Source organism: Microtus pennsylvanicus, chromosome 1 (genome assembly GCF_037038515.1).
Source record: "Microtus pennsylvanicus isolate mMicPen1 chromosome 1, mMicPen1.hap1, whole genome shotgun sequence".
Taxonomy (NCBI): Eukaryota; Metazoa; Chordata; class Mammalia; order Rodentia; family Cricetidae; genus Microtus; species Microtus pennsylvanicus.
In genome coordinates, this window is record NC_134579.1 from 182,449,847 (window position 1) to 182,476,283 (window position 26,437).

The 26,437-nt window shown below is 41.3% G+C and overlaps 1 protein-coding gene across 6 annotated transcripts in view; it reads left to right on the forward strand.

Moving 5' to 3' along the window:
• Nucleotides 1–26,033, forward strand: part of Tpd52l1 (TPD52 like 1) — a 103,806-nt gene extending 77,773 nt beyond the window's left edge. The window contains exons 4-8 of one of the 6 annotated variants that reach the window (XM_075946396.1): nt 11,442–11,543; nt 15,192–15,206; nt 17,189–17,227; nt 19,990–20,050; nt 25,395–26,033. In XM_075946396.1, the coding sequence (XP_075802511.1) occupies nt 11,442–11,543; nt 15,192–15,206; nt 17,189–17,227; nt 19,990–20,050; nt 25,395–25,523 (346 nt within the window). In that variant the 3' untranslated portion in view covers nt 25,524–26,033. The remainder of the gene's footprint in view (nt 1–11,441; nt 11,544–15,191; nt 15,207–17,188; nt 17,228–19,989; nt 20,051–25,394) is intronic. The other 5 variants (XM_075946417.1, XM_075946403.1, XM_075946427.1 and 2 more) reach the window with 5 other exon arrangements.
• The last annotated feature ends 404 nt before the right edge of the window (nt 26,034–26,437 follow it).

Below are 26,437 nucleotides of genomic sequence, written 5' to 3' on the forward strand. Positions count from 1 at the left end.
CCTCGTGTGATCTGCCTTGTGAGGTCTGTGTCAAGCCTTGCAGCTATAAGCCAAAAAGGTTCTGCAGATGCTGGATCACCTTCCATATTATCTATTGAGCCAAGGTCAAAAACATTTTACTGTACTTGGAGCTTATCAGTTCCTATTGTCAGTGAACTCTCGGGATCTCTCCAGCAGTGGGATTACAGGCACATGCTGTAGTGCTCATTTTTTTGCTAGGTTCTTAGGGATACAAACCCAAGTCCTCATGCATCTGCAGCAGGTGCTTCCTCAGCTGAGCCATCTCCTCAGCCTCTCGTCATCTTTCCTCAGAAACTGGAAATGAACAGGGTTTTTTTTTTCAGAATATGAGACGCTTGCTGTATATTTTCATTTTTTTCCCTGATTTTTTGAGACTGGGTTTCTCTGTAGCTTTGGAGCCTATCCTAGAACTAACTCTTGTAGACCAGGCTGGCCTCGAACTTACAGAGATCCTTCTGCCTCTGCTTCCTGAGTACTGTGATTAAAGGCATGCACCACCACTGCCCACCTGTCTTCTATTTTCAATTAATCTAAAAATTCATTCACAATTCTTGTACATATTGTGGGAAACTAACTAAAATGAAAGCTCTGGCCTCGTCTCTTTGGAAATATACCTTATGTTTCTCTTGTAGAATAGTTAAAGTTGGACTTGGACCGACAAGTTGTTTGGCTTGCAATGTTCTTATTTTGTACAGGTGAACATATTGGATTCTTTTTTAACATACGTGAGATGTTTAGCTATGACTCTTTTTTAAAAAAATATTTTTGTTAAGACTTTATTATAAAGTACTTGAAATTTAAAAACACAAATAAAATTTCACATGTTGAAATTAGACCCATATATGGCTCTTTTTGATGATTTAAACATTTTCCTTGTTAGCTGCTTTTATATGGAAAAGGTTTTCCATATAAGATTTTTTTCTTCTTTTTGTGTGTGGAGTACTAGTGGCTGATGGGAAATCAGAAGGGCTTCCTATCCCAAGCCTTTAGTCCCAAGGTCAGTCTTTAAGAATTCTTTTGACATTGAGTTATGTATTTCTTTTCTGCTTCATTCATTAGCGTGTGAAAATACTGTCTCCATGTTCGTCTAGTACCTATGTGGAAATCAGTTTTGCTCTTTGCAGTTCTCTGCCCCTGAGCTTAGTACCTGGTAGTAAAAAGTACCACCAATGATTGGCAGCAATTATTTCCATTTTTGTGAGATGCTAATTTCACCTGCTAGTTCTTAAGCACTGATGTCTAAGAACTTTCGGTGCTCTGGAAGATGTCCTTTGTATGAGGAGCTGGATCTGAAAGGAGCCTGAAGCTCCCCAGAGTAGCTGCCTTTGTTTCCAATGTGAACAGTTGTTTCTTTTCACCTGCGGTGTGGTCCATGTGTCTTCCCAGTTGCGATGTGCACATGTCCAAAGCTTCATCTAGCTAGGAGGCATCCTAGAGAATGAGAGCATGGATTCCGGGGTCTTTGAAGTTTTTCTCCAGGGGCTTGCTAGCCAACCTTCCCTCCTCTGAGAATGATAGCTGTGAAAAGGTTATAAATCACATACCTGTGTGCATCAACTTAAAATAGTACTGCAACACCACCATAGGAACAACCTCCAGGAAAGGACGGTGGGGCATAAGGCACTAGATTAAATATGTTTATCTATCAATGGTCTAGGTTTATGTCTTTGCCCTTTAATGACAAATACCAATGAATTTTTCTGACAGTGTGTGGCTGAACACCATCTAGTTCCCTCTGTACTGAATTTAGGTCTCTGGCTTTCGAGTCATACTAATCTAAACTTTGCCCTGGGGTATAGGAATAAGAAGAATTGCCTCATCTGACCTCCCTAATCACTTCAGGAGTTAGATAACCAAATGTGAGCACAGTAGTTTAGTGGCTGAAGGTGGGGAGGAAGGAGAGGAAGGAATAGTTGTGCAGGGTGTGTCCAGTGTGCCAAGCTGGGATGGGGGCAGGAAGAGGAGAGAGGCACGTGCATCCTGGAATGTGGACTCGCAGCAGGCAGGTTCCAGGAAGTCTTCAGGCTATTTATGCTAAGAATGGGTACTCTCTGTGTTTTCGTGTCTGAAAAGCAAATTGGTGTAGCCAAGCAGTCTACTGGGTGGAAAACTTCTTGGATGAACTGCACAGATTTAGTCCCTGGGGTTATAGAATTAGAAAGATAAGAGTTTTGTTTGGTTTGTTCAGGATGATAAATACAGGGCACTGTGGGAGTGTGAAACAGGATAGGAGCTTTGTGTGGAGATGTGGCCACTCCAGGGCTTGGGTAGAGCAGGTTTCCCAGGAGTCCTCAGAATGTAATCAGTCCAAGAGAGAGACAGGTGGTGCCTCTTGAGGGTGACAGCCAGTGATGGCACCACAGGAGAAAAGGCTCTACTCCTAAGAAGCCCATCCAGTTAGTGTTTTTAGTTTGGGAGGAGAGGCAGAAAGTTATCTTTCTTCTTCAGGGATCAGAAAGCTGTTAAAGGGTCCTACCCAGTTGTTTATCCAAGTGTTAATGAATGTCTACAGTTAGGTACTTACTACCTCCAGGCTACTCTAAACCTCAGGATAATAGGATTGGCAAGTGCCTACCTTTCTTTTCTTTCTTTCTTTCTTTCTTTCTTTCTTTCTTTCTTTCTTTCTTTCTTTCTTTTTTTGATGTTAATATAAGTCTTCATCATTGCAAGCACTCCTTTCATGTTAGTTTCCTTTACAAAGTTAGGGTACTGGGGAGGAGCATTTGTCCTCAAATTGACAGCTATTAGACCTTAGCTGGTGTCATGGCCTCTTTGAGTGAAGAACTGTCCACCAAACAGCCAGACAAATGGACCTCATATCAACACTAGCTGCTTCATATACTCCATGGACACCTTGAAGAAACTTCATGGCATCTACATATGTTTGCCACTTAAGCATAACTCTGGTTCAGAGAGGAATATTTCTATCAAACTTTTTTTGAAATTAAAATTTGCATTTATTGGTTTAAGTTTCTCAGAGTCTCATATTCTTTTTTTTCTTTTCTACCATTTTTAAAAATTGATTTTATTAAGCTCTACATTTTTCTCTGCTCACCTCCCTGCCTTTCCCTTCCCCTTCAGCCCTCTCCCATGGTCCCCATGCTCCAAATTTACTCAGAAGATCTTGTCTTTTTCTTCTTCCCACGTAGATTAGATCCATGTATGTCTCTCTTAGGGTCCTCATTGTTGTCTTGGTTCTCTGGGATTGTGATTTGTATGTGCCTACCTTTCTGTCAGTGTGGAAAGGGAACAAGGAAGAAACAAATAATGAAATCAACTGGTGAGGAACTGCCAGAAACAACCTGTGAGGAACTTTCAGGAAGGGCCGACCAGGAAATGCTGTGAGGATAACAGTAGAAGGTGATCTGCCAGTTAGAGACTTGGAAGAGAGGGCTGAGGCTGCTGGTATGGTGTCCCAGGCAGGACAATCTTGTTCTAAAGCCTGATTCTAACAGATACCTGACAGACTGGAAAGATCCAAGGCTAAATGATCTAAAGAAGAGCTTTCAAGCTGAGAAAAAGTGGATGCCAAGACTCTGAGGCATGAACTTCCTTTGAAGCTTTGGGGAACCAAAAGTCGTTGTTAGAAATATTTCCTAACATGAGCTCCCTGCTGATGCAAATTTTCCAATCAAGCCAAATCAAAACAAGCCAAATTAAGAAATATCCAGGTTTAACAGGAGGTCTGCACTCTCGGGTGGCCCCGAATGGGAAACGGGGAAGCCACGGAACTGCGACCCCCCACCCCGAAGAAGAAAAGAAGACCACATGTTCCTCTTTTGGGAGATCACTTAAATACCCTGGGGAGTGGTCCTGACCCCATCCCCAGGGAGGGGTAAGGACCTGGCCTGCTGGAATTTGGAGTGCAGACCAGGCCTGGGGGCTGGGATAGATGCAAGGGGCTGGGGCCTACACTTCCAACTTGACAGTCGTCTCTCAAGAAAGTCTAGGCTGTCTGCAGTGTGCTGTGTGGACAACACAGCCTCTAAGGCCTCTTAGGGCAAGTGAGAACTCAATGCCAAGGGCTTTAGTGCTACTGGAAAGTTTGAAGCAGGAAATAGCCTGGGCTGATGCACATTTATGAATCATTTCCAATCGATTATATAATAGATTATGCAGGGGTATGGGTGGGAATTGGAAAATCATTCATGGGACTATTGTAAGCAAGAGTCATGGAGAGCAGGGGGAGGATCTGGAGGTCAGTCTGACCAAGACATCCCAGTCATTTGGAGATAGCTGATGAGGGAAGCAAAGTGATGGGGTGTGACTCACGCGAATGCTTGAACAGCACAGCGTCCATTCAGTCCATACTTCAATGTCAGTAGGGCATGGCTGTGACTTCATGGGCTGCAGTTAAGACAGCCTGGATTCTGTGTACACAGGGAATGAGACTGCATCAGTACCAACGTGATAGGCAACAGTGATTTAGTGGTGTATATCTTGTATGGTGCTGAAAGACCCCCAAAGTGGGCTGCCTTTCAGTCTGGGGAGACCCTTCCCAAGGAACAGCGAAGCACTCGTGCGGATGCAAACAGCAAGAGGTTTATTTCAGATACACAGGTACCTGGGGCGTCTTAGTCACTCGGAGGACTAGCGCGCCTTCAGGTTGGGGCAGTGGATTTTTTATAGGGTAGGGAAGCAGAAGCGTGGGTACAGAAGTGAGACGCATAGTTACAGGGTTTTGATTGGGCAATTCAAATAAGGCTCGAGTTCAAACTGAGTACAGTTCTGTGGTTTCCAAGAAATCAGATATGCATGCTGACTTGGCCTATCTAGGGTACAACTCTTCTTCTGAACCCTAAGTTCCCTGCTGGCAGTCCAGATGGTTGACCATAGATATCTTGTCTAGCTCAGCGCCCCTGCCCCTAAGTTGACCAACGCCCTTATCTCTAAATTGAACTCCCCTGTCCTAGCTTTCAGCTATATTGCTCAAAAATTCAAACCTTGTAAAATAGCGTTATTGCTGCTGCTAACTTAATGCTGCTAAGTAGGGGTCTTTCAGTGCCAGGTGCTTTACTGGCTTGCAGGGACTCTCTGCTGTCATCAGGAGGACTGAGACACAGAGGTGGAGCTGGCACTCAATGGCCTGTTTTGATCATGTCTGAACTACTCCAGAAAGAAATGTCAGACTGAGAGGACAATCTGAGAACAGTTCAAGGCACAGGTGTGTGTGTGTGTGTGTGTGTGTGTGTGTGTGTAAGTCATTTGTCCATGGATATCATCGAAAGCTGTAGGATTGGACTTGGAGATTAATACGTCCAATGACTGTGTTCTTACTAATTTTTAGGAGTGGAGTTGAACTTCCTTTAGTAGAGAAGAGCCAATCCCTTAGGAGTGAGGAGAGATAAGATTATCAACTGTATAATTTCAGGAGCAAGTCTTTCCCTAACCCTGTTTGCTTGGCTGCTGAGGGAAAGTGGAGGAGGGGGCTTATTAATCATATGTTGGAAAGAGTGTTGGCAACTATTTCCCCCTAAATTAATTAAAGCCCACTGTATTAGTGTGCATGACTCCCATTCTAACACACATTCTATATCTTATCGGATAAAAAATCTGAACATGAGAGACTGATTAGCTGTGGCAAGTTAGCTGGGAAGAATCAGACTTCAAAGCACTGAAAAGAATTTCAGCTTTCAGAAAATGTGTGTGATTCCCAGAGGCGATACTTTGCATAGTGATTAGGTAATCATGGCCTATTTAGTTTGATTTATAATGAAAAGAAAATCTATGGTATGCTAATGAAAGATCTTGGCATAGTTTCTTCAGCAATAAGATTCAAACTGCCATAGGACCCAATGAACAAGAATAATTACAAAATGAACTGCAATTGTCTCCTTTACAGAAATAGTTGAGCAATACAGACCCAGGACAAGGGGTCACCTGTGTGTATGGGGGTGGGGGTTTGTTGCTCTTGTTTTTGGCCATTTTTTTTTCACACTGGGACTTCTTTTGTTTTCTTTTAGGTCTCAAGAAGGCAGGGTGCAGTAGGGTGGTTTCAAGGAGGTAGGGTGCAGATGGGTGCCTTAGAGCCAGTGGGTTTGTTTATATATTAACAGGGTTCTGCTTTGTGAACCCATGAAACGCTCCCACTAATAGACCTCTGTGCATTGTGCCACAGACCAAATGGTAGGTCCACAAAGGGTGGGAGTTTTTTAAAAGGAGTGGAAACTCCTCCATCTTTTTTTGAAAAGCTCAGTGCCTAAGCTGTACATAAAGAAGAGCACAGCCTAACTTGCCACATTTCAGAGACTTCACAGTGCTTGAATAGTGAGGTTCAATTTGTGACTTATTTGCCCTTTGCTGATGGGCTCGATTTCAGGTCACCATGATCCGAATGATAATTACCTCTCTTTGTGAGGAATGGTTTGTAGCTCTGCTGCATTCAAAGCATCAGTGACAATTGAAGACCTAATATTAAAAGTTGTGCACACACGATCTCTCATGCAGCTAGTTCTCTTTACCTTCTGGATTCTATTGTATTACCCAAACCAGGAAGTGGATTCATTTCTCCAGGCAGAAATGGTAGACTTATATTTTAATGACATATGACTTTGGATGCCTTTGGAAGAAAATGATCCTGAATGGTTTTGTGTGCATTCCTTGATGAGATGTTGAAATGCAGTTGTTAAGGGTGCACTCGTTTGACTCTCTTCCTGGGGGACATGCATTCATGCTGTGAAATAGCTTCTAAAAACAGTTGATTCTGGTTATATGTAGAAAATGCTTAAGTCCAAACCATGCACTGTTCTGTCTTTTTTAATATTAGCCCTGCCTATTAAAATTGTAAATCCTGTGTTGTATGTGAATTACCAAGGGCATTCATGGAAAAAGTCAATAGAATCCTTTTTATTTGGTTTGGAGAGGAAAACCCCCAAAGAGATCTACAGACGATACTTTACGTACTGGCCAAACAGCTCACCCGGCTCTTAAGTGCTTAACATTTCAACCAAGCTCAACTGGCAATAAGCAAAGACTATTTTCCTGTTAACTGAACCCTAATGACCTGTATTTGATACCTGGAACCCACAAAAAGGCCAAAATGGCGGCTCACATCTGTAATTGTAGTACTCCTACAGAGATATGGACTCCTGCAGACATATGGGAGGCAGAGACAGGAAAATCTCCTGGAATCTTCTGGGCTAGCTGGCTTGCAGGACACATAACTACAGGGTCAGTAAGAGAGACCGTGTCTCAACAAGGTATCGGGAGAGAACAGTTTCTGAGAGTAGATGTCTGACCTCCACATGCATACTGTGGCACATAAGTGCACACACACTCACTCATACACACGCATGCAAGCACAGCACACTATACACAGATAAAATACATGAGCCGGGCAGTGGTGGCGCACCCTCTAATCCCAGTGTTCGGGAGGCAGAAAAAGACAGATCTCTGTGAGTTGGAGGCCAGCCTGGTCTATGAAGCGAGTTCCAGGACAGGCTCCAAAGCTACAGAGAAGCCCTATCGTGAAAAACAAACAAAACAAAACCATAATAATAATAATAATACATGAAATTAGATTTTAATTTTAAAAAGAGTAAAAATGTGAACACAGTTTGGGAGTCAAGAGTACCAGTGGCCTGACAGAAGTGCCATTTCCAGGGCTTGGGTCCCTAGCACCTAGGTGGGAGTAGATTGCTCCCTCAGTTTAAGACCAAGTTCAACCAGGACTCCAGCTATAATGACAGGGTATGGACAATATACAACCTCTGAAGTACCTTCATGTAGGCAGTGCTGTAAGTGGTGCTCCTTGGCTCTAAGTATTCTGAGTTCAATGACCTACTTCTCATAGGCCCTTGGTTGCTATGGTGTTGGTAATCACTTCCCACATAGAACTCCCTCTCACTGCCTACCCCCTGAGATCTTTCTTGCTTATTGATTCTAAGCACCATGCAAAATGACTACCAACTGTTCTTAAACAGCATGTGTAATGAAGAGGTGGAAAATGAAACACACACACACACACACACACACCTAGAATTGTGTCACACACCCCTTAGAATTGTGTGTGTGTGTGTGTGTGTGCGTGTGTATGTATGGTTGGTTTTGCACATGTGTACATATTTATGGAGGCCAGAGGACAATCTTAGTTGGGATCCCCCAGGCCTTGTTCATCTTTGGGACAGGGTCTCCCACACATCTTAAAATCCTTACGCAACGGTGTTATTATTTGTCTACATGAAACTGGAGCTGTAAAAAACTGACCCAGCCACCTCAGTGTCACCTCCAAGGAGACAGACATTATGGGGGGAGGGGATGCACCAGCTCTGTCACCGTGGAGCCACAGCACCTTCCCATGGCTCCATTCACCATGCGTCATCTAAAGGACTTGTTTCTAATGGCCTTCAGATTTAACATTAAAGGCTCAAAGCCCCAGATTCAACTCTCTGCTTCACACATACACACGAGAAACAAAAAACAAATAAAAAGCAAAACAAAACAAAATAGATTTATGAATTATTCCTCAGAAATAAGGAGTTCTGGCATCCTAAATAGTGCATTGAGCCATGCATCAGGCTGCATTGTGACAATGAATTTGAAACTGGAAATAGAGATGCATCCTTCATTGTTGATATATAAGTGTCACTAACACAAATATCAACAGATCTCTGTGTGTACCTACCTCATATTTTGGGGATGGGAGCTGCCTTTAACACAATGTAACACTGAGTGCTTACAATGTGACCTTATTTCTGGGTAGGTTTAAATTGAGTCATCCAGTTCAGAATGTCACACATATGTTCCAAAGATGTCTTATCTCAAAATTCAAAGCCTTCTCAAACACATACTGTTAAACTACATAGGCCAGCTTACAATAGGAGTAAATATGCAGGCTAATTGCAAGACGCTGCCAAAGCGGTGCCAGACTGACATCAGAAGGAATTTTCTAGTAGCCCAACTCAGCCTCCTGTGAAGATCACAGTTGTTGCCCCATTCCCTTCCCTTTTCCTTTGTAGTGTCTTTCAGGTCCCTTGAGTCAGTGCTGGGTGGCTGCCAGGTAGTCAACTCTCAGACTTTAGGACTGCCTTTTCCTCCCTTGCTGTGACCTCTTTGATGCTGACACTCACATGGCCAAGGATCCAGGAAGCTCCGGCTGGCCCTATTGGATGGAGAAAGGTGGTTTCTAGTCTTCCTCATCGAGCAGGCTTTTTAACCCTTCAAAGTAGGACATTGACATTAACCTCACCCCTTTCTTTTCAAATGTGATGGCGTCACAAAGCTGAGCAACTGGAACAGAATCCCCCAGGTTAAGATGGGGTCTGGCATCTTCTGGAAGCAGTGAGGGAGGCATCCTGAGTGGCTGAAGCAAAGGGAGGAGGTGTGGGCCAGAGGCCGGGTTATGTAAAGCTGCCATGGAAGGTCAGTGCATATTATGGACTTGGTGAAGGGTGTGTGCAGAATGTTTCTTTTGGCTGTTATGTTGAAAAGACACTGTCGGGAGAGAAAGACAGAATTAGGAAGATAAGTTAGGTAGTCGTTACAACAGCTCAGGTGAGGGACAAGGCCAGGGGAAGTAGAGAGCTGCAGAGACCATGGAGGCAGAACTGGCAGGCTCTGGTTCTAAGTGGGAAAACTGAAGCAAATCAGGTGGGTGTCTTGATGGATTGGATATGGAGGAAAAAAGAAAAGGTCAAAGGTGGTAGTAGTTTCCCATCCAATGGATGGTTCCCTTTCCTTGCCACTATGCAGGAAAAATTTTGCAGAGGAAAACTGTTTCTTGACTGTTTTATTTATTTATTTAGTTGTTGTTGTTGTTTGTTTGTTTATTCATAATTGTGTTATCGGTATTAGTAGGGAGAGTTCTAGAATAAAGCTAGCTCTGAATCCTAAGCCATAGTGCATGAACATGTTTTATGTGCATATGGTGCAATGTTTTCCAGACCTTCACAGTGCCCCATTCTGCTTTTGAATGTACTTCTTATAGATCTTCTTTCATGACTCCATTACTACTTTGTGAAAACTCTATCAGCAACCTAGAATGTAACTGGGAAGGAATTCTAAATTTTTCTTCATTTATTTGTAAACACCTTTATTTTCATAATTTTCTTTATTTTTGATTTGTGTGCCTGTGTGTGTGCACGCACATACACATGAGTGTGCATATATGAATAGAACTGGAGTCCTAGGTGGTTGTGAGTAGCCTGGTGTAGGTCCGCTGCGAGAGCAGTATATACTCTTACTACCCCCTGGACATTTCTACAGCCCCAACTCTTTGCTTTTTTAAATGCTATTGAGCCCAGTTAATTTAGCATTCAGTATACTGCTTTTGGATTCTGTTGAGTACTGTTTCTTTCTGGAGACTCTCAGTGTTTGTCCTTAGGTGATCAGAGAGCTCTAGAACTTTGTGATAATGATTGCGATTTTTATCCTAATCTTTTACATTTTGTGCTATGGTAACTGCCTTACTATTAGAAGCAAGTTGTATTTTAATATCTTAGATCATGTATAAACCACTTGGCACTCTGTTGTTCCATGTGGTCAGAATATTCCATAATTAAAACATAAAGTCACATGTAAAATGTACAAAGTGCAATTATAATTTGGATATGCTGTTTTCAGACCTCTGTGGAAAAAAAATTCTAGTGGGTCCTTTTATCCACCTCCTCCCTTCCCTTTGCTGTGTGACTGACTGGTCACCAGCCAGGGCTTACCACATACTGTCTGTTCTTCTGAGACATAAACAAACTCCAAGTTAATGGATTTTTTTGTGTGTGTGAAATATTTTTGAAATTTATAAATTTGCAGTTATGAAAGAAGGAAAGTTAAACCCAAAGGTCTGAAGTATGGTTTGTTGCTATTTTAACATTGATGTTTGAAATGTCAGTATCTAAAAGGCCCTTTGTCTCAATGTAGCAACCTTCACAACCAATTCTGTTGATGGTGATAGAGCTTTTGTCTCCCGGCTGGCAGGAAACCTCAGCCAGACTCCAGAATGAGGGGCTCCTTTCACATCTCACATCCCCTGGATTCTCCTTTTCTTTCTATTCTGCTTCGTCACTCCCCGCCTACCCTTTAGTGGGCAGTATGAACCTGGGGGAGCCAGGTCTGAAAATAAGGCAAACTAAAGCCCTATGCAACAGCTAACTTTATTCAGAGCATCAGACAGTTTATACTCAGAGGGCTAAGATGGATCACAGGAGTGGGTGCCAATCACAAGGATAAGTCACACAGGGCCAAAACATGTTTCCCATAGAGACACACGACTAGCACCAGCTGAAGTAAATTCATTCCTCTCCACCACACCTGGGAAGAACACAAAAACACATTCCAAGAACAATTCTGTGTTTTAAAGAAACTGAGGTCACATGACTCTTGTCTTGTTTTCTTGGAGTTCTCTCACAGGCACTCAGAATTTTCCTACAATGACTCCATTCGTGGATTGTGTTCTGATGCATCCTATGGATTTCTTCTATTTCTAGGTACAAGAAAACACATGAGACCTTGAGCCATGCAGGGCAGAAGGCCACAGCAGCCTTCAGTAATGTGGGAACCGCCATCAGCAAGAAGTTTGGAGATATGAGGTAAGTCAGGGTATTTAAAACAAAACAACAACAAGAGCATTGTGGATTGGTAGGGTGTTCTTTCTTTCTTTAATGGGTAAAAGTGACATTGACTGGTGACAGAAATAAATTTTTATGTTGGATATTGTGATATTTTCTGTCAGAAGGTCGGATTAGAAGCCTGGCTTCAGCCTTACCCTTTCTACCCATAAAAGCAGAAGTTAGAAGGAATGAGGAGGGGTTTCAGAATAGTCCAGGATACAAAGAATCCAACTGGTTTTATTAGCTAGCTTGTCTCTTTGCTCTGACAAAAGCAACTTCAGGAAAGATTCATTTTGTTCCATAATTTGAGGGCATAACCCATTCTGTCCAGGAAGTCATGGCAACAGGTGTTTGAGGCAACTGGTCACCTTGTACCCCTAGTCAGGAAGGAGAGAGGAGAATGCTGGCCCTCTCCTTTTAGGTCTGGACCCCAACCCACGGGCTAGTGAGTTTTCCCTCCTCAGATAAGCCCATCTGGAAACAACATTACAGACACATGCAGAGACATGTTTCCATAGTGATAATAAATCTAACCAGTTGACAATGAATATTAAGTATCACATATCTTAATTTAAATGATATTGGAAAATATTCAGTGGAATCTGCTCTGATAAATTATTCTAGGTTACATTTTTGTATCCAACCATCTGGTATATTTTATATTTTAAAATGATACTATTTGACTTACATTTCTGGTAGTTTTCTTTGTTTACCTTACCAGTATATTGACATATATTAACAATTTATATATCTTCATTTTCAATAACTGAATTATCGTACCGTATACAGCAGCAGTAAAACTTTTAAGTACCTCCAACATTATGGTTGTCAGTAGTTTGCAGAGACTAGGGACAACATGGAGATAGACTTTGAATTAAACCTAACATCGTTCATGCAGAAACAGGGAAAATGGTGCTGTATGGGATTTTTTTCCCCCACAGTTATTGCTGTCATATTTGTATTGTTTAAATCCCTGTCAATTTATTTTGAATTTGGTTGATGTGGTTTAGGAGATTTTTCTTTAGAAATTGATTTTATTTTTCTCATAGAAACCAAGGTAACTTTTTAAAGATTTATTTATTTATTTATTACGTATACAACATTCTGCCTCCATGTATGTTCACACGCCAGAGGAGGGTGCCAGATCTCATTACAGATGCTTGTGAGCCACTACTTGGTTGCTGGGAATTGAACTCAGGACCTCTGGGAGAGGAACCAGTGCTCTTAACCACTGAGCCGTCTCTCCAGCCCCAAGATATTTTTTTTTAAGTTGGCAAGTTTTAAGTTTATCCTTTTCAAAAACTACGTGGACATTTATGTCATAGATTTCTGAAACTTATTTCTCCAAGGCTTTGATACCTAGTTGTAAATATTCATATCTTTCTATTTAGTTTCTTACATCAAAGGTTGTTGGATTATTCCTCGTATTCATGAACCATTTTTACTAGGCATTCGTGTGTATAGAATTAATTTGATATGCACATGAATGCTCTGTATTGCTTTATCCTCTTCTTTATTAGTACCACATTATCAAAGGACACTGAAAGCCTTCAGAGACAGCGTGTGATTTTGTATTATTAGTTACTGCTATCTTATTATAGGTAAGGTTCACAGTCATGTCAGTAGCATCGAACCATTTATCTGAACAAATAATCCCTTACACAAGAAAGGCCCTTCTGCCCATTATATATAAGAAAATATATTTTGACATGTTTATAAAGTTTATCCTCTACATAGGCAGTTGACAACTTTCTCTTGAACATTTGACCTTGTACAGTACTGCCAAATATCTTTCCTCCATCTTTATGAGTCTATATAAACATCTCTGAAGCTAAAAACAAGTGTGTTTTCCTTGATTGAACCTCTTCAAGAGTGTGCTCAGAATCTGGGAAAGTGATTGTGTCAGGATGAAAGCGATCTCACCCTTACCTGGATGGTCTTTACCTTGTAGATGAGAGGAAAATGGCAACAAGGCCGTAACTCAGGGGCTCCTGGGTTCCATCCAACCACAGAAGAAGCAAGGGAAAACCAAGTAGCAATGCCATTGGAGTGTTATAGAGCTATGGATGTGCTATGTTTACCCTTTATTATGTGGCCAACTCAAGGTGGTCCTTACCTGAAGGAAAGCAGCATGCATCTGTGATGGGGACCCATTGGGTCTTATAAAAGGCTTCTTGTGTTTCTCTAGTGAGGAACAAAGGCTATAGTGTATAGGTAGTGTGTTGGTGTACTTCTGTCCAAATTGTGGTGTGATACCTTCCTGTCAATGACCGTTACTCTTGTTTTAAAGTGCTTTGTTTTAGTGCAGTGCATAACTCACTTTCCAGGAATTCCAGGCTGTTCACTGATTATAACTTCACAGAACGAGTCGTAGTTTTCATTGTGAAGGGACTGATGTCGCTATGCTAGATTTATGTGAGTAGTAAAGCAACCGCGTAGCATTCATGAGATCTGCGATTTGAGCCTCATTGCTTCAGACAAACGGTGGATAAAAATTCTGGAAAATGAAGTACACATTTCTAGAGATTCAAATTCAATTCTGAACATTTTTATTAAGTTGGAAAAAGACAGAGATGTATTTCTAGTTTTTTTAATCAAGCATTGCAAAGGCTTTTTTAAAAAAAATTTTACTAAAATGAGTATTAAGTATATGTTATTTTAAACTTCCACCAGGTTAATACACTTGAATGATAAAATTTTCTTTTTACATTATGTTCAAACCGATGTGTCAATTTATAAAATGTTAACAGGAAATGTTAAAATTTTAGCACAGGTTATTTTACCTTAAACTTTCCTTTGCTTTAAAGTGTGCTATTGTCCTATACTATTCACTATACTATAAAATTCTTCTGTGTGTTCCAGGACCAAATCTATAACCATGTTCAGTCTTTGACTCCATCTGCCAATAGCGTTAGTAGCGCTTGCCTCACCTGTGTGCTAAAGTCACACCCATGGAGTGAACTCTGAGGAAGTCTAACCTGTTGTGATGGATTTTATAATAACATATTGGCATCCTCTCAGAATTTCCCGGTGAATTTGCTCAGACGGTGATTCACTGGGGACCAAAATGTTTGGAGGAAGCATATAATGGAGGCTTGCCATCAATATATCGCTGTGGGAAACACAACTAGATGCAAACATTTTTTAGAGTGGCAGACAAAAATCTTTAAGGCACATTTAGAAATCGGTACTATCAGCCATTGTTTATGCTCCTAAGTCCACGGGTTGAAAATATTTTTTTTAATTCATCTTTATTGAACAGGAGCAGATTTTTGTGCTAAGATTCTCTAAGTAACAAGGCATAACAAATGACATATGATTTTCACCCTGTGTTAGGTATCCAAGTAGTGAGGCTAGAAGCTATATGCAAACAACAAGGCATTCTATGCAAGGACTTAAGCATCCTGGGATTTCCATATCCATGGGGGTCCTGGAACACTTTCCCCCTCAGCTTTCACAGTGAAGGCAGACTGTGTACTCTAAAAAACAGCGAATGAAGTTACCTAGACCTTTCTCTTGAGTTACTTAGATGTTTCTTGCAAAGGCACAAAAGTCCCAAAAGGGTCATGTCTGTGCATTCTGTGCTAACTCAACCCTGATCTTCTCTCCCATGCTGCCGGGCTTCAGGTCTCACTCTATTGGGTAAGCACATGATGTTGAGTCTGTGAGGCTGTGTGAGGTCTGCAGCTGCCTTTTGCATGCTCTTCCCTTCTACCCATGTCTCTCATCTCCCTTCATACTGTATCACAACCAGAAAAACAAGACCATTTTCTGGAGCATGCGCAGAACAAGGAAGATGCCAGTTGCACAGCGAACTAATCCATTGGAGTTCATTTAACCACACATTCATCTCACTCATGAATCTTTCCCACCAGTTTGATTTGCTAAACAGTCTCCTAGAACTAAATCTCTTCTGTCAGGAAAATTTCTTCCAACACTTACAGGGCTCTTAGAATTTGAAGAGGTTAAAAAAAAAAGTGGAAATTGATAGGACTTTTGTTTTGTTTTTAGTTTGATTTTAATTTTTGCTTGTTAAAGAAAACTTGCAGAACTTGAAACAGAGAACCGATTCTCTTTTATCACTTTTCTCTGAATTTCTTTGACTTCAATTCCCATATTTTGAAGTTGCAGGGAGAAAACTACTGGAAAATACTTACGTTAAGAAGTTAGTGACTTCCTCTGAGGAGTTCACCTTAAGCCTTTTTGTTTTTTCTGGAATCTTAATATGAACTTAATCCACTCCTGCCTCAGATTGTATTTTTTTAAAGGTATATGCCAACTGTAGCCTGGAGTTGATTTTTTTTAAAGATTTATTTATTATGTATATAGTATTCTGCCTACATATATCTTATAGGCCAGTAGAGGGTACCAGATCTCATTACAGATGGTTGTGAGCCACCATGTGGTTGCTGGGAATTGAACTCAGGACCTCTGGAAGAATAGTCAGTACTCTTAACCTCTGAGCCACCTCTCCAGCCCCCTCAGATTGTACTTAATGAGATGAACAGATTGGCAATACTAGATTTCCTGTAGTGATGTTTTAAATGCGACTTCTATATATAGTCTCTGGGAGGCTACAACTACTGCCTGAATGACTTTGCCTTTCTGATATTTCAGTAAGAGGTTGCCCTTCCTGATGGCTTTAGTTGATAGTTTCTGGAATGTGTGACAGATTTGATTAAAAACCTGTAAGCTTCCAGATCTTCCTCATGACCCTTTAAATACAGTTTATGGTGAACCCCCACCATAAAATTATCTTCATTGCTGCTTCATAACTGTAATTTTGCTACTGTTATGAATCATAATGTAAGTATCTGTATTTTCCAATGGGCTTAGGTGACCCCTGTGAAAGGGTTGCTTCAACTGTAGGGGTCACGACTCACAGGTTGTGAAACACTCTTCTAGGTAGCCGGTGACTCAGGGTCTATGATAAAATGTGTCAGAAGAGCAAGCCCTAATACAGGACAATGGAGCCCAGCTTGCTTCCTCCCACCTGCCTCACTCCAGTTCTGGACAAAACTCAATAGACAATACCAGGCAGTGAGGGGGGAATGGTGAGTTATCTGCTCTAGGATTAAGAGGATCAATCTCCTAAAATTCTCAGGCATGTTTGTATTTGTGCCAGTTGTTCCTGACAGTCCAGAATGGATGTAGAACTCTCTTCTTCCAGCTGGTGTATGTGGATGAACAGTGTAAGCCTAGCCTGTGCTTCCTAGGGTGCCTTTTCTTAACCATCTGCATTCATCTGGCCAGTATCTATACAATGGGACATTAGCATCTGCCTGCCTGGCCTCCTTCCTGGGTACAGCTCTCACTCTCCCCCTGTATGAGAAGGAAGTGGAGACCAGGGATGGGCTCGGGGATACCACACCTTCTAGATTTTTTGCAAGGCCCCTGAGAAGAGCAGGGGCCTTCAACATGGCTCACATATTCCTCCGTAAGCTCTTGGAAGCTGATTGTGGTTGCTTATGTCCAAAGAAACCAAATGCCATCTTGGTTGGGTGGGCAGGGTACATCAGATATTTGAAATTGCTGTTTTAGAACTGTCAAGTCAGAGTTTTCCCACAAACTTAAACTGTGCTATCTTCTTTTCCCCCCTCCCTTTAATGTGCTTTGTCCTGAAGGTACTCCATTCGCCATTCCATAAGTATGCCTGCCATGAGGTAATGTGTACCAATATTCACGTCCTATTAATGTAGACTGTATGGAAAGCATTTCTTATTTTGCATGAGTTCCTTCCCCGTATCACTTTATAAGAAAAGATTTAGCTGAAGTCATACTATACTTCACGCTTTCTTTCTGACTGTCTTCAGGAGGGAAGGTGGCCTCTTGCTGTGGGCTTGAGTTTTTGACAGACACAAGACCTTAAATCCCTTCCTGAGATCAGAGATAAGAACTTCACCTATCGCAATCTCCATTTCTTTGCTACATTTTATAAAGAACTAAGAGCTGCCTTGCATGGGTCTATAAGGCCAAAGTGAAGCAATGTATTTGAAGCACTAACATAAGACCTGGAACATTCTAAACACCTTTGCATAATTAAATGCAGACCTAGGAGGGGAAAAAAGAGAATGGGAGAAAAAAAGAGAGAAGATATCATTAAGATATTGAGATGAGTTTTCTGTTGAAAGTTTAACAAAGACAGACCACTACAATCCTGGATGGATTCCTGGTGACAAAAACATCCATGTTCAAGGTTTCATGACTTACTGATACAGTATGATTAAAAAAAAAATCCCTGGAGGTATGGATGTTTGTAATGGAAGTGAGAAGAGGCAGGCTGCTTGTAGCACAGTTCTGCCAAAGGTCAATGTTACAGCCACAGCCATTTTGTTGATATTAGTTGCACGGTGTTGAAAATAACAGGCTGGAAGCAGATTTGCTGCTCTTCCCATGGTGCTCCTGGGGATGCTCCAGCAGCCTGGGCTGCTGTTAGTGTGGGAAAAGGAGCAAATAGAACCTCTGGAACCGTCCCACACTTCAGTCAGAGCTATGGCTCTCTTCTGCTTCCTGGTATACATTATGATTTAGAGTAATTGCAGAGAGAACTCAGTTACTTTAAATAGTATGAGATTACTGGAACCAAATTCCTCCTAGGGTCATTTGCAGTACCAAAAGTTTATAGTTGTACATGATGAGATTAAATTTGATTAAACAGTTCTCCCTGCTCTCCAGCATGCATCCTAGTATAATTTAATTAGAGGTATGTTTATTATTTTCTGTCTGATGAAGTCTCTTCTACACTGGGGATATTTGCTCAATTAGTTGGTTGGGAAATTTAAGCACGTTTGGTTTTCTGTATTTGGTAGACATAAGATTGCTTTGTTCATCTTCAGAGGAATTGTTACCAACCCTCATAAGAAACCCAGACTGAGTAGTGCAACCCAAGACTTTTAGCACTTTGACTGACCAAGTTTAAATCTGGGTGTCCAAAGAAGACTTGGAAAAAATGAGCAAAATTTCAGTCTGTGAACCAGAAATCCATTTTGTGGTCTATAGGTTAAAGACAATCTCATCAACTTCCTGTAGTGAACTTTGAAAGGAAATTAAGCTTGTCAATCTAACATATATCCACAAACCATCCATCTTACCTGACTACCCATTGTATGTCAACATAACTGATGGATTTCATGTGGGCAGGCTCAGCCAAATAAAGCCTGAAGAGAAAATGAAGTGCCACGTTGTATAATTTTGAGTCATACAAATGTAATTTCACCCAGACACAGAGGTATTACGAAGGCTTACTCATAGGGACTTGACTAATGGTTGGTTCACATGCAAGGCTAAAGCTGTGCCCTGCAGTGTGAATAGAGTACAGTTCTAGCCACAGGGACTGTCAGAGTCTCAGGAACAATACTCAACAAAGGCAAAGACCTGGAGAATACATTTTACAAATTAGTTGCCTAGAGCCATGGCCATCCCGCACCATACAACCAAACCCACATTTTATAGCCACACTCCCTGATGAAGGCCATTCCTCTTATTTTATTGTCCTCTGTACTCAAGAAGAATAAGTAGTTTATCAACTATGGTAAAACTTAATTGAAATATTTGACTTGAAAACAATGGCAATTGTTGCTGAAATGTGACATGCCAGATTTAAGATACATCTTTCAGTTTAGCTTCTATTTCTTTAATTCAATTTATTCATATCATTTGTAATGCAGTAATATCAATTGTGGTCAAATCCAACAAAGAAAGCACCAAATGACTTAAAGGTTGGTAGACAGATAATACAATACAATGCTTGAGTCATTAATAAAGCATCAATGAGGTAAGAAGGCTCCACCTCCTAAGAAGGTGGAAAACTAACACATATAGCTAACAAAGAAACATTAAGAAGCCAATGGGGGCAGCCTGTGTAAAATAATGAGAACATCAACTTCCAGAATTACCACTTTCCGGAACTTGTCAACGTCATTATTTTTTTAAGGCACAGAAAGATAAAAATCAGGAATTATTTTTTCTCCTTCAGCTATTTCTTGTCTGTTTTGTCTCCAATGTGCTAAAATACATAACCTTAAATTTCCAAATAGGAATACTCATGCGTGACCTTTAAATGGATCTTCCACTACAAACAAATAGAGAAACTGAGGAGCTACAAACAAACAGAGAAACTGAGGAAGGAAGCTGTTGTGATAGAAAACAATGAACTAAATGTTAAATTACCCATCAGTCCATCAACTCAGTGAAAACGAGTAATGGAGGATGTGCTGACCATTTTCCTTAGACATATTCTGTGTCTCTGTGTCTGGACCTACCTGAGCAGAAATAAAACGTGTTTTAAAACAGAGTTGGTATCAGTGGCAAGCTGCCAGCCAGCACTGGTGCAGAAGTGCTAATTTGCAAACAAGAACTGAAAACCGAACAACATGGTTGCTAAGACACAAGGTCTTTGGAGCTGACCTCTCTTTTTTTATTTTAGGAATTCTCCTACTTTCAAATCATTTGAGGAGAGGGTTGAGACAACTGTCACAAGCCTCAAGGTACAGATGAAGTGAATTGTGTGTGAGTGGGTCCATTTCATGAGGACAGCTTAGTCATTAACCATCATTAGTGCCGAAGGCAAGGTAGGGCTGTCATCATTCTACCAGGCTAAGAAGGTAGCCATGCATGAAGACAGGCCTTTCCTCCTATAGAAACCTATGGATAGAATCAGCACTGAAGAGTATTTCTGCACCCTTAGCCTTAATTATAAACCACACAGGTATAAGTTGTTCATGAAAGTGAATTGACTTTCCATTCATCTCTTAATTTCATAACAGCCTCCTCCCCAAAAGAGGATTGTAGAAGGATTATGGATTGCAAAAGGATTGTATGTAAGAGGATTATGGATAGAAATTGAATGAAGTTTCTATAATAGCTCACAGATCTTCTGGTTTGAACATTAATTAGCAAAATCAAATTGCTTGCCATGTGTCATGATGCTATCTACTACTTTCAGCCTCCCAGACTTATTCACTAAGTTTATACCCTGACACAACCCAGTATGGCCATCACCTTGGGAAAATTAAACAATGTTACAGAATGCGTTGTTTTCTAGTAATGCATTTGATCCCTGGGAAATTACTAAAATGATACCCATTCCATGGTAGGTGTTAAAGTTTCATTAATTGTCTAACTACAGATATTAGTCTACAGAGAGGGAGAAAAATGTCAAAATCAGAACTAGTCTGGGTTTTAAAGACATACAAGTAAAATAGGAAAATTCATTGAAAATCAATTATTTTTGGAAGATGCCACATAAATAATAATGTCCTTATCTCTTGGTATAATTACTATCATGTATGCAGCCTATTCCTATATTTACTATTACTAAGATCTATAGATGGAAATGGTAATAATGCAGCTGCCTCCAGACCTCAGTCTCACACGTACTCCATGGTAGTATCTGCCACAGTGTAAGTTAGCCTGAAACAGGCCCCTGGTGCTTTCTATGGTTTGGACCTGAAGGATCTCTCCCTAAAGCAGGGTCTTTCACAAGGTTACTTTCAAGGCCTGTGATCAGGTTTTGAAGGCTCCAGAATGAAATCATCATTCAGTGTTTACTATGTCTCTATGGACTTCTTACTCCTTGCCAACTTTTCTCTAATCTTCTCTTCTCTTCTCTTCTCTTCTCTTCTCTTCTCTTCTCTTCTCTTCTCTTCTCTTCTCTTCTCTTCTCTTCTCTTCTCTTCCCTTCCCTTCCCTTCCCTTCCCTTCCCTTCCCTTCCCTTCCCTTCCCTTCCCTTCCCTCCCCTCCCCTCCCCTCCCCTCCCCTCCCTCCTACTCCCCCTTCCCTCCCTCCCTCCCTCTCTTTCTCTCTCTGTGTGTGTGTATGTGAGTGTGTTTAAGGATTAGTAAGAGTCATTAAATTGTCCTGTATAGTAACATACTATATTGTGCCCATATCTGTCGCTAGAACATCTTGTATCAAAATAAAGGGCTCAAAAATCCCAAGTCAATTTCTCAACACTTGGATTTCAACCTTACATCAGCTCACGACTATAGGTTCTGTTTCTTGTTGGAGGAGTTCTGATGTAGGAGAAGTTGTACTTTTTTAGGTTCCTTTAGAAGAAGGAGCTATGCAGAAGCCAAAGACGAATAAAGAACGACCTATTTTCATTTGCTTTTAGAAAATGGGTAAGCTCATGGTTCCCATGTAAGTAATGTCACAGTCGCAGCCTCAGACTGTTTTCTCCTCAGGGAGGAGAGGGCATGCAGCTAATCTCCTTTAGACAGGCTCATGACTGCACAGCCCATCAGATTCCAGGCATTGCTGTAACAACTCACATCCCACATCCCTGCTATCTCCCAGTCCGGGTCCAGTTCACTTTGCCCATCCAGGCAATGGAGAGCAGCTCATCATCAAATGTTGCATGAAGCCTCCCACTTCATCAACCGAAACTTCTTCTTTACTCCTTGCTGCACAGACCAAATAATAGATTACCAAAGTCTCCTTTCTATAGCTTACTTTCTGCAGTTTGCTTATGGGTTCTAAATCTCCTAAGTTTCTCCACTTATGGGCCTTGAGGCTGTTTTCTCTCAAGGGACTAGCTCAGTAAGGAAGAATGGCTATCTTCATGTTTCATTTCCAGGCACAAGCTCTACTTTTGGGTTGGATTTTAAGCCCCTAACAGGGACGCAGGATCACGTTTATGGTCTATGAAAAAAAATGTTGTGTGAAGTGATGCCATGCCCTCAAGCAATCTGACACACACCACAGGGCACTGTCCAAGCCAGTTTTCCTCCTCTTATATCCAGCTCAGTGAACAGTGTGACAGTCCAGGGAAGACTTTCCAGTTCATCATGATCAGATAGAATTTAGTCCTGCCAACATGCTGGCGATATATTACTGGAGGATACCTCGTCTCATGTTTCCTGCACAGCTAACCAGCATCCTTGATATTCCATCCAAAACAGACAGACGCACAGCTGGCACCTACCAAAAGCACATCTTGTGTATTTAGCCTTGTTCCGATTCATCATAAATGCCAGTGTCCTGCCGCTCACCCTTCTCCATATCATACAGACTGCAGTTTAGTGCACCTACTCTCTAATGACTACAGCACAGTCTGAATCCACCTTCAGAACCTGACATGCTGATTGTGTGTTGCTTTTTCATGCTTTGTGTTCTCCTAGACAATCATCCGGAGAGATTAGGAGTGCGGCTGTGCAGTTCAAATGGAATTGTCTGTAAAGAATGATTCTCATTCTAGGGACAAAGTGATAAATTCCTAGGTGTAAAAATATTGTGTGCCGTGGCCAGACACTAAACACGCAGGGTTAGGAAATCTCCACATCCCTCTTCCTTTCCTACAAAGCCCTTCTTTATCTTACTGTTTTGATTTGAGAAAACAGGAAACTACAGCAGGAAAAGTCCAAGAGGAAACAGCGGTAACTAGAGCTCACCTGATAATGCTGTGTGAGTTCTGTCATTAGACAGAAGCCGGAGAGAGCTAGAATGGCTTTTGTTTGTTTAGGCTTTTGTTTTTCAAGAGAGGGTCTTACTAGGTGGCCCTGGCTGTCCTGGACTCACTATATGGACCAGCCTGGCCTCTAACTCAGAGAGCCACTTCCTTCTGCTGGGACTGGAGGTATGTGCTTTAGTCTCACCCCATGAGAATTTGAATTTTTAAAATCCCAAAGGAACTGAAACTCTTCACACATTAGACTACGCTGAATCAATCCTGCGTGTTTCTCGGAGGAAAGAAACGGCACAGTGGAAATCACACAGCTGAGAGCATCGCTGTCTACTCAGCTTCCTTCCATTCCCAGTGTTAAGATCACACACAGGTTTGGGGCTTGACAGTTTGTGAAGAGGTCCGTAAAGTAAGGCCCCTGAGGCAGCTGGTCACCTATTTTTGCATTAAATGTAAGCTAAAAATGGTTGTGCATGTTTACTTGCTTGAAAATATCAAAATATTATTTTGTGATGTATGCAACGTCAGTTGCCTGAGATTCAGATTCCTGTGTGTAACTATTCATCCCACACCCGTTTGCCTGGGCAGCACTATTTGTGGCTGCTTTCCGCCATAGCTCATTAAGTGTCAGTGCCACAGATGATATGGTTTTGAAGGATGAAATATTTACTCTTTGGCCTTTCGCAGCAATTGTTCTCCTGGTTAGGCATGGTAGCACACGCCTGCAATACCAGCTAAGGCAGCAGGAATTAGGAGTTCGAGGTCAGCTTGGCCTATATATGTAGTTTTATAGGCTAGTCTGGGATACATAGGAAGACTCTGGGGGAAAACAAACAAACAAACAATCAAATAAATTCCTGGCCTAAGCAATGTAGAAATAAATAATTTAATTTCTTGTATAAACAACGTAGAAAGGTCAATTTAATAACTGAATTTAAAATGCAAAAGAATTTTTTATGATAGTTGAATTATGGAGCTATTAAGGAATTAACAGCTTTTAAATCCTGGCTACATTTCTTATAAATTTCCTTTTAGATTTATTTTCTTTTATCTGTGTGTTTTACATATGTGTATTTCTGTGTACTACACGTATGCCTGGTGCTCATGTTGGTCAGAAGAGGGCTTCAGATCCCTCGGAACTGAAGTGTGACGGTTGCAAGCTGTCATATAGGTGCTGGGATTCAAAGTTGGCTCCTTTGCAAGAGCAACAGTGCTCCTAACCACTAAGCCATCTCTCTAGCCCTATCCAGTTAGGGTTTAAAGGGTGGGCCAAGCAGCATGGACACTGTCCCAGTGTGCATGTCTACATTACTTTGGTGACAGTGGGTACAGACATTAGTCCAGCAATAGCAACAACATATTCTATTCTCTACTCCCCTTTTCCCTGGTGCTTTTACATATTGTGGGTGGTTAAGGAAAGCCCACAGTGAGTGTTCAGGGTAAATATTTTGGAATATAAAACACTGATCTGAAGAGCTGTTAATGACTCATCACTCAAAGTACTTAAGGACATATTTAAAATGTAGGCTGACCTCTTTGTTTCTAGTGAGTCAGTAAACAAGGACACCAAAGAGACTCATCATAAATATTCTCAGGAATTAGCCTAGAAAGGTATGAAATCCCTAGTGCTTAGGATAAAACAAAACAAGAACCCAAACCCCACAATGGTGGGGGCAGGGGTAGTCTGGAGAGGTAAGTGCTTCTTGTCCTGCAGGTGTTATGACCAAAGTTCAACTTCAAAAACCCCTGTTGAAAATTCAGGAGTAGTGATACACACTTACACTCCTAACTCTGGGAAGGTGGCGATGGGGGGAATCCCTGGGGCTTGCTAGGCAGCCAGCCTGGCCTACTTGGATAGTTCCAGGCCAAGCTGTCTAAAGAAAAGGTGGGGGGTTCCTGAGGTTACCCAGTGGCCTCTACATACATACACACATATGTACATGCACACCTGCATACAAACATGTGTCCACAACCACATGCACAAAAAGAGAGACCTTTTCAATAATTAGGACTGTCCACTAGTTATGTCTCAAATTGTTATGTCACAAATAGAAAACCCAAGTATACATCATACAAGGATATTTATACATTTGTTAAAACTGAAAGAATTAATCGAAGATCCATTTTCAATTTGATTCAATCAATTCTCTAGATGAACAGAGACAGATGATGCGCATCTATAGATCTCAGTATATTCCTGCTGGGATTAGAATTTTACATGTAGATGAAATTCAAGTTGGAATCCCATCCTAGAACTGAATGACATTCTGGACTGTAAAGGAAACTTCTCTTGCTTCAAGTGCCTTTGAGGAAAAATAGTTATCTCTGAACTGAAAAGCAATTAAACTTTGGCATTCTAAGAAAAAAAAAAGGATATAAAAATGACAATGAAAAACTAACTGGATTTTAATCTACCTGCCCATTTCAGACGAAAGTAGGCGGGACAAACCACAGTGGAGGCAGTTTCGAGGAGGTCCTGAACTCCACAGCACACGCCAGTTCCCAGAATGCTTCAGGAGGCTCGCGGCAGACCCCGGATGAGGAGCTCCAGTGCTAGGTCCAGCCAGCCTGGGCTGCAGGCGGCAGATCTGCTTGCTCATCTTCTGATTCGAAGACCAAAATCCCACTGGGAAACCAAGTTTTGATATTGTTATTTAAACGGCCTCTCCCAAAAGTTTAATAAAGTGATTTCCATTGGCATTTGTGTTGATGATGGACCACTTGACCATCACACCACAGTATTCACAGTGTCGTCATTTAAAATGGCCAACTGGAGTAGGTTCATAATTAGTCATAATCCTTGTCTGTGGAACTCAATGTGTATTTCCCAAACATGCAGCTACGATTCTTAGCTTTGGTTTTTGCTTGGTCTCCATAACAATGTGCATGTCTTTGAGGACTGAGTTGTGTGCCATCAGTCTGCAGATCAAGAGGTGGCACTCTTTGAGACTGTCTCCCGCAGTAAGCCAAGCCACTACAAACGTCACCAAGCTGCTTATGATCTCTCTCACCTACATCAACTATGTACATTTATTTAAGTCATTAAAATAATCCACTTTAATGATGACTGGATCTTTGATTATTTTATTTTGTCAGTGCTACTGATGACTTAAAGTTGGTAGCAATGCTTCCGTAAGGGAATTTTTATATCCACTTTTACCCTGAGGAATGGGATAGACAGAAGTCATAAGAACAATTGCCATCTAAGAATGCTGACTCTCAAATTCCCTCCAATCCACCTAGGAAATCGCTACTCAGGTAAGAATATCTGAGAAGAGAACCCTAGGGGAAGGTAGGTTAAAACAAATTTTCAATTTACATGCTGTTCACCTGGATTAAAAGGCACCCAGATCACCGGAACCACCTTTTCCTTTAACATTGTAAACTTTTTTTCTTCACAACGGAAACCTGTTGGCTGTTTGGGAGCAGGGATATAATCTATGGCACATTTGTATAATAAACCAAATAGAT